The sequence below is a fragment of the Lithobates pipiens genome, unplaced genomic scaffold (assembly GCF_037356315.1).
Source record: "Lithobates pipiens isolate NorthernLeopardFrog02 unplaced genomic scaffold, aLitPip1_a1.2 Scaffold_13, whole genome shotgun sequence".
Classification (NCBI taxonomy): Eukaryota; Metazoa; Chordata; class Amphibia; order Anura; family Ranidae; genus Lithobates; species Lithobates pipiens.
This window is the reverse complement of record NW_027507718.1, coordinates 386721752-386735424: the sequence shown is the minus strand read 5'-3', so window position 1 is coordinate 386735424 and position 13673 is coordinate 386721752. Positions and strand designations below refer to the sequence as shown.

The 13673-nt window shown below is 43.7% G+C and overlaps 1 protein-coding gene across 1 annotated transcript in view; it reads left to right on the top strand.

The window, feature by feature from the left end:
• LOC143975194 (caspase-3-like) overlaps positions 1-13673 on the top strand; it is a 97893-nt gene that overhangs the window by 66957 nt on the left and 17263 nt on the right. The window contains exon 6 of the mRNA XM_077477301.1: positions 13472-13589. Coding sequence (XP_077333427.1) covers positions 13472-13589 — 118 coding nt within the window. The remainder of the gene's footprint in view (positions 1-13471; positions 13590-13673) is intronic.

Here is a 13673-nt window from a genome sequence, read left to right as displayed (position 1 = left end):
GGAACATGACTGCCAGATTGCTGTCCTTCTTGGGCACCCCCTCTCTCTGGGCTCACGTTACTGCCTTCCTCTAGCTGGGTACCATCATCTGAGCCTTCAAAACGCTGGGAATGCTCCTGGAGCATGTACCAAACACTGTGGTCAACAGTTCGGGGGACACCTCAGGAGGACATGGTGGGGCTAGGGAAGGAGTGACTGATGCCCTTGAGCCTCTCCTTGCTGGCCTTCCAGACATACTAATGTACAGAGAGATGTAGCTGCACAAAGCTGGGACGTGTATATAATATATAATATATATATATATATATATATATATATATATATATATATAATATTTTTTTTTATTATTATTATTATTATTATTATTATTATTATACTGCAGCTAGCAGAATCAACTGCCTGCCTGTAGTATTATTTTTTTTCCCCAAAAAGCTTTTATTGAAGTTTATGCGAGGTACAGAGAATACAAGTACAGAATATCTGCGGAACAGAGTAAAATGGATCAGAAACAGTGCTAACAAATGAAATTAGAAGATCAGCAAAACATGTGCAACCACATGTAACCAAAAATCAACTGCCGAAAAAGCCAGGTTGACGAACAGAATATTAGTTAAGCTATAAGACACAGATCACATAATAAAGTTTAAGCGAACTCTAAAGCATGCAGCGAAATCCTATTAGTGACCTAAGAAGGTTAGACTAGAATGCAGTCTTTAGAAGGGTTCTACTTAATGGTCAAAAGGTAAGAATGTCAGTGACCACAGTGTTACAAGAGTTAGGTGTATGAGGCCCATGCGTGTTATGTTTAGCAAGCTTTAGGGGACTGACGGGGTCAGGAATTATCGTGATGGGGGAAACTTTCATGTAAAGATTGGGTATCTGAATCTCACGGTGGTGAGACTCTGGTCAACAGTTGGTGACATTCAGCTGAGGTTCGGAAGTGATGCCAGCAAGCCCAAGTTGCCCAATATTTAGAAGGGGTATCTTTAGCTTGACAAATCAAATTTTCCATTTCAGCTATATTTGAGACTCTTTTAATCCAATCAGGGATTGCGGGCGGTGTAGTGGATTTCCATAATGTAGGAATACACATCTTTGCGGCATTTAACAAATGCAACGTGAGAGATCGATAATACGTTTTAAGTGGAATTGCAGAGTGATGGAGAAGCATTTGGGGCAGGAGAGAAATCGATAGGGAGTGTGGTAATTTGCCAAACTAGGCAGTGTATCTCCCTCCAGAAAGGTTGAAGCCGGGGACAGGTCCACCAAATATGTAAGAAGTATCCATCGCTATCTGCACATCTCCAGCAAGCGGGGGATATGTTGGGATTACATTTGTGCAGTTTGATAGGTGTGAGATACCACTTGGTGAAAATTTTGAAGCTATTTTCCTGTACAGAAACATTGGAGGAACCTTTATGAATGTGAGTATAAATGTTTGACCAATTAGAATCTGTTAAAGACAAAGATAAATCAGTTTCCCAACTGTGAACTGCCAGGTTAGCTTTCGGACTGTGTGTTGAAAAGAATAGTGCATATATGCCGGAAATGACATGGCGTTGCGGTTCCGATTGGGTGCATAGTGTTTCAAATGGCATAAGCCGCCTGGCAAAGTCAGGTTTGGATTGGCGGTTCGTCAAGAAATGTCTAATTTGTAGATAGGCCCACAACGGGAAGGGATGTCCCGAAGGTTGTGTAGGGAGATCAGAAATAGATAGGAATCTAGAATTGGAAAAAAAGGGTTGAGCCCTAATATCAGGTGTGTGCCATATGTCAGAGAGAAAGGCATCAGATTGTCCTGCCGGGAAAGCTGGATTATGTTTTATCGGGGTCAATGGGCTTTGAGGAGTGGAAATGTGATGGGCGTGACAAGCTGAACGGTACGCTTGTAAAGTACCCGCAATTAGCGGGTGTAGTTTGCAGGTTTGAGGGACGTGTTCAGGGTGTAACAAAAGTTGGCAAAAGTTTAAGCGGGGGTAAGGAAAAGGCATTCTCTATTTGTATCCATGCTTTAGTATCCGAATGGACATTCCAATCTACAATTCTGGCCATGTGACTAGCCAAATAATATTTCTTGATATCAGGGAGACTAATACCTCCTTTAGCTTTCGGTAGAGTCAGTCTGGAAAAACTCAACCTGGCTCTTTGTCCCTTCCAAATAAAATTGGTACAGAGAGACTGAAACGATTTAAAGAAGGCCGTAGGTAGTTTGATTGGGATCGTTTGAAAAAGATATAACAAGCGAGGCAAGACATTCATTTTAATATTTGAGGCTCTACCGAACCATGAGAATAGTCCGGTAGACCAGGCTTCGAGGTCTGTCTTAATGGTTTGGAGAAGAGGGACAAAGTTGGCCGAGTACATGTTTCCCAGACTGGTAGGTAGCTGAATGCCTAGGTACGTGATTGCTATATTGTTCCAGCGAAAAGGAAAGTTCTGATGGCATAAATCGATTAATTCGGTGTTTAGGGATATGTTCAGGGCTTCAGATTTTGAAAAATTTATTTTTAGATTGGATAGCGCTGTAAAGGCGTCAAGGTCTGTAAGGAGATTAGGGATGGAAATGAGGGGTTCAGTAAGGAAAGGAGAATATCATCCGCGAAAGCAGCAATTTTCTGAGTCTTAGTTCCAATCTGTATCCCCTTAATGTCTGGATTAGAGTTCAGATTACGAAGGAGGGGTTCTAAGGTAAGGACGAATAATAAGGGTGAGAGCGGGCATCCCTGGCGAGTCCCATTGGACACGGAGAAGGTGTCCAACAGATGACCGTTAACCCTGACCTGGGCCGTAGGGGAAGCATAAAGAGCCATAATAAGCGATATCATTCGGTCATGCAAGCCTATTTTTCACAACACTTCTTCCATATAGTCCCAGGCCACTCTGTCGAACGCCTTCTCCGCATCCAGCGAGAGGAAAAAACCCTGTTGTGTCGAGGAGGAAGTCAGCCAATGATGTATTGAAAGCGCTTTGATCGTATTATCTCTACCCTCCCTCCCCGGCACAAATACCACCTGGTATAGAGACACCAGCCAAGGAAGGAGGGGGAGAAGGCGATTAGCTAACATCTTTGCGTAGAGCTTCAGATCCACATTAAGAAATGAAATGGGTCTGTAGTTGGACACCTGCGTGTCATCTTTGTTGGGTTTGGAAATTACCGTTATATGAGCCCTAAGTGAGTCTCTGGGGGGTGGTTTGTCCGATGTCAATGAATTAAATCCCGCCAGGAAATGTTGTTTTAGCGAGATCATAAAAGATTTGTAATAGCATGTGGTAAGGCCGCCAGGACCGGGGCTCTTTCCCGGTTTCATTTGTTTGAGGGCTGCATCAAATTCTGAAGCCGAGAGGGGTGCTTCCAGTGCGAGCGCCGTTTCCTGCGAAATGGGTGAAGGAGCGTATGTGTTTAAAAATTCGGTAATTAAACGCCTTCTGTGTACCTGGTCCTCCCGAGGTGAGTGTTCCCTAAAGTTATATAATTTGGAATAATATTGAACAAATTGGTCTGCAATCATTTGGTTAGAAACTACTTTGTTACCCTTGGGGTCTGTGAGGGAATGGATAGTTCTAGTGACCCTTTGCTTTCTAAGTGCTCTAGCAAGAAGTTTACCCGATTTATTGCTATATTCGTAAAAGAATTTCGGTGAGAGCATATAATTCCTCATAATTTGGGCATTCAAAATCTGGAGTAAATCTTGTCTTGCTTGATTTAGGTCTGCTAGTGTGTCTCTGAGTCTGGAAAGTTTGTGGGCTCGTTCCAGTGTTTTAATGCGGTTGGTAAGCTGTGCTATATGGTTATTTATCTCTCTTTTACGTTTTGCCGCTGCTGCTATGAACTCCCCATGAATTGTACATTTGTGGGCTTCCCACACTGACATGGGATCTATATGCGGGGATTGATTCTCTTTGAAATAATTGGTTAGGTGTTCTTGAATGGAGGTTGCAACTACAGGATCAGAGAGCAGGGAGGGATCTAATCGCCAAATAGGTGACGTGTGGGGGTTATCTGCAATTTGTAAGGTCATAGACACTGGGTGATGATCAGAAATGTACATTGCCTCAATAGAGGCGTCTCGGAGGCATGGTAAGTCTCTTTGCGATAAAAATAGGTAATCCAATCTGGAGTACCAATTGTGGGGGGTAGAAAAAAAGGAATAATCCTTCCCTTGGGGGTTCAACGTACGCCAGGAGTCATGAAGGCATAAATCTTGATGATGTAATTTGATGGAGCGCAATACTTTGTACGGAAGTGAAGATGTATCGTTAGAAGAGTCTTGGAGTGGGTGTGGGAGTGGGTTAAGGGTAACGTTGAAGTCCACTCCCAAAATGAGGATCCCCTCCTGGAAGGAGGCGAGCTTGGACAGGGTCGTTCTGAAAAAAGAGGGTTGCCCTGTGTTGGGGGCATAAATGTTGGCTAAAGTGATAAGTTTGCCTCTCAGTTTCCCTTTCACAAAAATAAACCTCGCCTCTGGGTCAAGGACGGTGTCCACAATCTGGAGCGGGCAGTGTTTAGATATGAGTATCGAAACCCCTTTAGATTTTGATGTAGGGTTAGTGGCATGTAAGACCGACGGATAGCAATGGTTAGAGAGCTTTGGGGTATAGTTAGTTCTAAAATGCGTTTCCTGTAGAAAGACTATATCAGCCCTGCATTTAAAGTAACACTTGCGATCACTTCTCGGGTAAGTTGAGTCCTCTCGTGTAAAGAGAGACTATTTTAAGGGCGTCTCGAGCATTCAATTGGTGCATAGGAGCCATATTAGGAACCAGGTAAAAACGTATGAGCGATCTTTTGTAAAATGGCGTGTTTAGGGGGGGTGTTGAAATACAAGTAAGGATGAAGGAATCTATACTGTTAACACTCAGCCGGGAGGGGATGGAGCACTAATATGTAGGGCTAAGGATAGTTGACCGGAGTCTCACCTGAACGTGCTAGGGAGGAGCCTAATGTGGTAAGGGGGCTTCGTTTAGGAAGGGAATGTGGTCCCACGGAAAAGGATGGGCAGGATATCTGAGAAGAAAGACGTCCACTAACTCCTGATGTAAAGAGGTGTAAAACTGTGTCACTATGAATAAGTCACTTGAGGACAGGAGGCAATAGGCTGGTGATCCGGTGAAGTGTAAGACCTGCTCGCACTTCCACTACTGACCGCAAAGAGGTACTGAGCAGTCAGGGTCCGGAAATAATTGGTGGGCAATATGGTTATTAAGTCAGAATTATTTAAGCTGAGTAGTACCACCGTGAGGGGCGAAGGTCTAAAGCAACCAAAGAAATGAAAAAGGGTGAACATCTCATGTCCCACTGACCGAGGAATCCAAAAAGGGTCCTGATTAATCAGGGACCCCGCAGTTAGAGAGGCTAGCTAAGGAGAGAAGCCGGAGATCATGGGAGCAATTTCAGGTAAGATCTATAAATGTGTACTTAGGTGTGTTAAACCACATAGCCGTTAGGAGCAGTACAACTGGTCAGCAATGAAGCGTGTAGCTATTTGTTGCAAGAAAAACGATAAAAAGGAGAAATATCAACCCATTGGGACACCGAACCATCCGCTAGCCTGGGACACCTGAGCTGAAGGGAGCAACCAGGGCGGGGTAGTGAAAAACGACCATTAAATAAAACAAAGGTTGATTTATTTATATTTCTAACCTGAGATCAATGCTGGAAAGATGACCAGCCTGTCAAATAAGGAAACAACAACGGTAAGTGTGAAAGGGCTCTTTCGCTTAGAAAATGGACCAAAGGGACGTTGCTATTGCTAGCAATAAACTCAGCAATGTCCCCTCCCGGGAATATCCCCGGGGAAAGCATGAGGCCAGAGCATCTGTCACACTTCAGGGGCAATTTACCTACTACCTGTGTCTTAGGCCGCGTACACACGCGCGGACTGTTCGCCCAACCTTGTTCGTCAAACAGTTTCGGCAAACAGTCCGCTCAAAATTAGCATGGACGGACATGGCCACACACGACGAACGAACAGTTTGCTGAAACCGTGCGCGATGACGTGAACGGCACGTACGACGGGACGAAAAATACGACGTCCTATACACTGCATTATAACTTTCGGCGTGTAAATCCTTTCTGAGCATGCGCGGAACTTAGTTTGACGAACAAGCCTACACACGGGCTGACTGTTCGCTGAAACAAGGTTTCAGCGGCCAGTTTTTCGGAAATTCCGTAAAACCTTGTTCGTCAAACTGTCCGCTGAAACTGTCCGCTGAAAGCCCACACACGAGCGGACTGTCCGCCCAAACACTGTTCAGCGGACAAAGTTGGGCGAACAGTCCGCCCGTGTGTACGCGGCCTTAGAGTTCCTGGACTCAAAAATCCGGGAAAAGAAACTGGTGCAGAAACAGAAAGGAGGGGGGGGGGGAAGGGGGAGGTACCTGCCGCTGCACCTTCGAATACAGCAGAACATATTCAATAATCAGGTTGTAAGAGAAATAGTTAACACTAAACAATAACATGTAAAATGCTAAACCGACCCACTCCGTGGGGGGGGGGGGAGACAGAGGTGGAGACCCTACATGCCGTGTGCTTAAGCTGAGACCGGAGCGACATACCTAGGCACATTGGTTTACGTACAGATTAAGACTGACTATGGAAATTTAGAATGGCTCTAGTAGCCATTATAGTTCGTGTTAAGCAGGAATCACTACGCCGCTAAAAGCTATAGCACTGGTCGGTCTCAGCAGAGCTTCAATCCCCTGTCACCCCCGCCCGAAATACATAACACAATATACATTAGGGGAACAGAAGAACCCTTTCGTGAAGAAAGTAACCCCAAAAATAACTGCCATATGCACAGGCACGGGAGAGCACCAAAAAAAAAAAAAACGTGATCTAGAGCATTTAAACGCTCAATGTCTCGAATGGGGGCAACCTACATTAGGATGGAGACAAATACAGGGCCACGATGATCCTGTGAGCACTAGTACTCAGTGGAATAGAGGGGTCTTAAGAACTAACCAAGTCAAGCCGGAGTCTACAGTGTGGTTCAAGATAAAAATCAAAACTGGAAAGTTAGTAGATGTAGATGTATGCGGTATGAGAAACAATAAATTAGAATGTTGAAGAGTTCCGATCTAGTCCATATGGAGGACGAGAATCAAAACAAGGGAGGCAGCAGGGGAGACACAGTAAAGAAAGCATGCAGTAAGCTGAAAGAGATAGGGAAATGCAAGAAAGGTAAGAGAAGGAAGGAAACGGTGGAAAGAAAGGAAGGAGCAGGTAGCCATGTCAACAGGCTGTATAGCAGGTCTCACTCAGCGGTCTCTGCGAGCTCTCCTGGGTAGCGGTGTTCTCTGAGAGCTGTCACCCGGATCCACTCTGAGACAGGTTTGAGGAGCTCTGGATGCCGATGGCGAATGGCGTCTCCTGAAACGATAATCTTGGTAATCCATGGGTTCCTGGGAAGCTTGTGTGCGTCTGGCCATAGGGGGATGATACTCCGCGTACCACTCCGGGACATCAGTGAAGGGTATAGCGAGGGTGTCACAGAAGTGTTGAAGATCTTCCGGTACTCGCAATCGTGCAGTTCTCCCTCCTGAGGTGGCAGATAGAGCAAAAGGGAACTGCCATCGGTATGGAATGCCTTTGGCGCAAAGAGTTTCCAGCAAGGGGCGGAGTTCTCTACGCCTTTGTAGAGTTATGGCGGAAAGGTCTTGAAATAAAGAGATGGAAGCTCCATTATGAGTAAGCGATCCTGGTGCCCGCCTAGCTCTATGTAGAATCTCTTCCTTCAGTTTATAGTCGATAATACAGCACACAACATCACGGGGAGGGTCTGTCTCTTTCCCCTTAGGGCGAAGGGCTCTGTGCACACGTTCAATGCCAATCAGAGAGTCAAGCGGCCTCTCAAGAATGGTGTTGAAGAGGTTTGTGACTTCAGTGGGCAGATTGTCCGGGTCAGGTGATTCCGGTAAACTTCGTAGGCGAATGTTGTGGCACCTACCACGGTTGTCAAGGTCCTCGGTGTGACGGTTAAGGTCACGTAGCTGAAGGGTGTGAGTGTCAATAATCTGACAGGATCTCCTCAGAATCGATGCGTGGGTTGCCGAGGTTTTTTCCACTTCTTGCACTCGAGACGCCATGGCCTTCAGATCGATCCGCAGGTCCGCTATTGCCCCAGTTAGGGCCGCAGTGAGAGACTCCTTGATGTCCTCAGCTATGGATCTCAAATCCTGGAGGCTCGGCTGATGATGTGGGGTGAGAATGACATCCGTTCTCTGAACACTCCTTTGTGCAGGGCTGGCGGTTTGTGCGGCCTGTGAATATTGACTGCACTCAGCGGCCATGTTAGCGTTGTACGAACGGAACATCTCCGGTATATTCTGGGAAATCCTACCGGTCTCGTCTCTCGGGGATCTGGACCGAGAAGCCGAGGAGCTTCAGGAAGAAGTTCCCATGATGTCCGGATGAGTCAAGGGATTAAACGCCTCTGTTAGTAGCTGATTATGTACTCGTCAGCGGGAGCTTGAAGATTAAGCTGCCATCTTCAGCTGCAGTATAGTATGTGTATGTGTAGTATAGTATGTGTAGTATTATTAGTATGAGAACACTGGCAATTGTATTCAGATAAGCTTTAGGTGCACATTGTGCAAAGGACACTAAAACAAAATACTGCAGCTCCCTGCCTGTATTTGTATGAGAACACCGGCAATGGTATTCAGGTAAAGCTTTAGGTGCACACTGTGCAAAGGACACTAAAACAAAATACTGCAGCTCTCTGCCTGTATTTGTATGAGAATGCTGGCAATTGTATTCAGGTAAAGCTTTAGGTGCACATTGTGCAAAGGACACTAAAACAAAATACTGCAGCTCCCTGCCTGTATTTGTATGAGAACACCGGCAATGGTATTCAGGTAAAGCTTTAGGTGCACACTGTGCAAAGGACACTAAAACAAAATACTGCAGCTCTCTGCCTGTATTTGTATGAGAATGCTGGCAATTGTATTCAGGTAAGCTTTAGGTGCACACTGTGCAAAGGACACAGTACACTAAGTGAAAATACTGCAGCTCCCTGCCTGTCAGAATATTATGAAGAAAATACCAGGAACAGATCTAGCTAAACTGAATACAGTGTATAAATATATATACAACACACCTGGGATGCATATATATCCTCTACACACTGTAACTGAAGCTAACTAACTCGCCTGACTACTCTATCTAACTCAAATTAAATGACACTGTCTCTCTCTCTATGTCTTTAACCACCGCCGCACCACACTGCACTAGGCCGCCACACAGGTGGCCTTATATAGTGTGAGATGTGTACTAAACCCCCTGACATAATTGGCCAAAGCCACCCTGGCTTTAGCCAATCATGGCTCTCCATTTTTTCTGTGCTGTGATTGGCCAAAGCATGGGGGACATAGTGCATGCTTGGCCAATCGGCAGTCAGGAATGCACTGCAATGCCGCAGTGAATTATGGGCTGTGACGCTCCACTCGAATTTGGTGCTAACGGCCCATAATGTACGGAATTTGGCGAACGGCCGAACAGACGATGTTCGAGTCGAACATGGATTCAACTCGAACTCGAAGCTCATCCCTATTTAGCAACATTCAAGTGTATAGAAACACGAACAACCAGCCAGAAATCCTGTGAGCTGTTAACTTCCTGTACTCTCTGCCTCTGGACTGTTATCAGTTAGCATTATTCCTTGCTATCTCAGTGGACTACAAAACACCTCCCCATTAAGCAATGGAAGCACTATACAGTCCTAATACACCACTTGTCCTTGGGTAACTGCAGTGCTCAGTATGACTGTCACCATGTCACCCTAGGAGAAGACAGTTATTGACAGGATTAAAAGATTAAAATAAAGGAAAAAAAATGTGAAACAAGAAAATCAATTCAGCCACCATCAAAGGAAAAGGAAGCTTCAACAATTATAATTTTTGTTTAGATATGCTTTGAGGCTAGGTTCACACTTGTGCAGGTGATTGCAGGTGTGAGTTACTATGTAAATTGCAGTTGTTCCTCCATCTGCAGCCAAACCGTGCTTCACCTTTGCAGACGACCAGGGCTGCCATTCATTCCGAATGGCACCCCCATGCACCTGCAGTGCGTTTTTGGTTGTGGAAAAATGCATAGTACAAAAGCACCATGCAATTTCCCTCCGGGTGCATTTAAAAAATGGTGCAGCTGCATGAAACACAGGCACAGCACCCGATTCAAAATGAATGGTCTGCCGTGCCCTCACAAACACATCTTGCAGAGCCGCGTAGGTGTGAACCTAGCCTAAAGTAGAAAGAAAGGCTAATATAAGTGTAGCACTGCCCCCCTAAGGATCTGATGATAATTGATTGGGCCTGCACTCTGTCTCTCAACCCCAGAAAATGAACTCGACCCCTTGGCACAACTGTGTAGTAATGTTAGTGTAAGACCCAATGGTAAAGAGCAACACAATAATAACACAATATATGATATATTTACAATTACCCAGTTATCCGTCACTCCATCAGCTCCATCAGCTGTAGCAACAGAGTCTCACACCAATTGTAAATTAACCAAATAAACAGTTTTCTAAGAGAAATTTGTTCAATACATTAGACACAGTGATAATTCCAATATAAAGAATAAAAGTAATAACAATCAAAGTGTAGGTGAAACCCAAAACTCAGTAGTAACTTGAGAAGCATATGCATACAGGCAGAGAGTGGGACTTGTACCCAATATATAGATTGCTTACACTGAACACAGTCCCACTCCCTCCTCAGAGCATACACACATTGAATAGGCAGTACACTATCAGATACAATGCAGCAGTGTAATACAGTACATATAGACCCAAAAAATTAAAACAAAAAAATAATAATAGACACGCCCTAAACAGTAAAACTACATAATTTATTAGCTATGATAAAGCAGAAAACAAATAGGCATCCTAAATGTCCCCAACCCCCTATAGATAGAGCAAGAGGAAGTCACGTCAAAACACGGGCTAACTCCCAAAAAAAGATCTATCTCCCCCCCAGAGAAAAAAACACTAAAAGCATATGTTATCTGAGTTTTTACACAATATTGATGATGTCTTAAGACGCTTTTGATGTCCCGGATTGTCCGGTGACTGTTGGGTTTATTCTGTGCAGTTTGTTAAGCTAAGCCGTTCCAAATGGAACAGTGTGAATATTTCTATATTTTAGGGCATGTCTATCATTATTATTTTTTTATTTACATTTTTTTGGGTCTAACTGTTGGATATACACCCCCCGAAATATATTCGGTGAGCGCTACTTATTAGATATAGGTGAGATTCCCATGTGCTCTTATTTTTTGTAATACAGTACATATGTCTATGTCATATGCTGAAGGAGTCCCCCTAGGTTGTAATGCAGTTCTCAGGATATGTATAAGCCCTTGTACACACGGTTGGAGATTCCGACGGAATGTGTCCTATCGGACCGTTTTGTCGGATATTCTGACTGTGTGTGGTCTCCATCGGACTGTTTCCGTCGGAATATCCGACGGACCAACTTGCCGGTAAAATTTTCCGACAAAATGCTCCGATCGGACATACTCCGATCATGTGTAGCCTACTCCGATGGACAAAGTGCCACGCATGCTCAGATCAAATTCCTAGACCAAAGCTATTGGCTACTAGCCTGAACGTAGTCCTGTCGTAACGAAATAACGTCATCGCGTTATGTACAATCGGATTTTCCGACAACTTTGTCCGACCATGTGTATGCAACAGTTTCGGACAAAAATCTATTGGACAAAATCCATTGGACAAAATCCAATGGATTTGGTTGTCAGAATGTCCGACCGTGTGTACAAGGGCTAACAATTTAAGAACGCTTTATAGTGAATAGTAAAGTCTCTCGTCTTCTTCCTCTTCAGCTAGCTTATTAAACTGAAGTATTTGTAATCCAGGGAACAAGTGAATAGCAAATCATGACAAAGGAGATGTGTAGATAAATGTGTGCTCAGTTATATAAAGCACATGTAGAACTTCTTCCTTGCTGCAACATGCAACTCAAAATTACCTCTGTAGTACAGGGAAAATGAGCTCTGAGGTTTCACTGTACAGTCTTTGAATAAGTGAAACCGCTTCTGTGCAGTTAAGGTCCCACCAGCGGTCTTGGACCTATCTGCACAGTAACAAAGTATTAAATCAATCTGGGCAAGTGCCCGCTCACCACACAAGGCCCAGCTGCTTGTACTGTTCCGCTTCTGATATCTCGGTCCCGCTCCGCGATAGCGCCGTCACACCACACCCTCCTTCTGATGGTTGGTGACTGCAATGTAGGAAACTTTCAGGTTGTCTTGAGCCCTCCAATCCATCCACACGCTGATCCAGCACACAGTGTTCCGGAATTCCTTGGAGGCCACATGATTCCGCTCCACGCCAAACAGGCCGCAGTCTTTCAATCGCAGCCCCACAGCTTCCTGCGGGAAGGTCTTTAATGGCGTCCCTTATATATCCTTACCCAGCAGGCTTTTCGGTGGCTTGGCCTTGTAGGTAGGTAAGTGGGGCATTGTGGGTAGGTAGTTCCTTGAATGGTTTAAACATATGAGTCACTTCCTCATTCACTACATCTCCCACAATGCAAAAATCTTAGTAACATTAATTAGAATGGACACTAGAGGGAGCCAAACTATTGTTTAAAGAACATCACATATTTACATAGTAACTTAGGTGGCAAAAACTCCCGCCCTACATAAGCAAATTTAAATCTTTGCTTCCCACTGCTGATAAATATGCTGCATACTATTTGTTCAAACAGTTCAAAGTGTAAATACCTTCTTTTTTTTTTTTTGCCTTTACTTCTACGTTAAGGAACTTGCAAAACCACTGTGACTATAGCAAAGAGTGTTTTTTTTTGGGGGGGGGGTTGCAACATTTGTACAGATTCTATTCATAATTCTATCATAGTTCACATTAGTTTTCATTGAGATCAACTTTAAAACTCTGAATTGATCAGCACAGCTGCATAATAAAATAAAATCCTATACTGTAATCTATTTATTCATGGAGCATTTTTGTTTTATATCTGTAATGCATTGTTTTTAAATGGATTACAATAAAGGATTTTGTTTTAAATTCTGGCTATGCTGATCAGCTTATGGTTTTAAATTTGAATATATGTAGAAATGTCAACATTTGACGATCGAATAAAAACCCCTTTGCCCTAAAATCATCCTAAATAATATATGGAATGTAGTAAACCCACAACATTTTTCATGGAAAACTTCACTCCCTTTAAAAGTTAAAATCCATAAGCACATAATAGCAAGTACAGATAAGTTAGTAAAATGAAAAGTGGATATTCATGCATATTTAAGAGAAAAAAATATTCTGAGAAAGCTTGTTTAATGTAGTAGGCCAGCCTGTCAAAGGTACACTTTAGTAAAATATAGTTATTGAGCTAAGAGACCAGTTCTACTAAAATGTAGTCTATATAAAATATGATAATATAATAGATGTAACTAAGTAATTATTGCGTGTGTTCGTGTTTTTTTTTAAAGGCATGCAGAGGACGCAAGGTTGATAGAGGTGTGACTCCATATGCAAGTGAGGCCATAACATCCACTGGTAAAATTCCAATAGAAGCCGACTTTCTTTGCCATTACTCTACTTCCCAAGGTAAAATTTACCGGGTGTTGATTCAGCTTTCCTTACTGTGCTCACCCAGCAACCAGCCTTGAATATTACATGAAATATACTGTT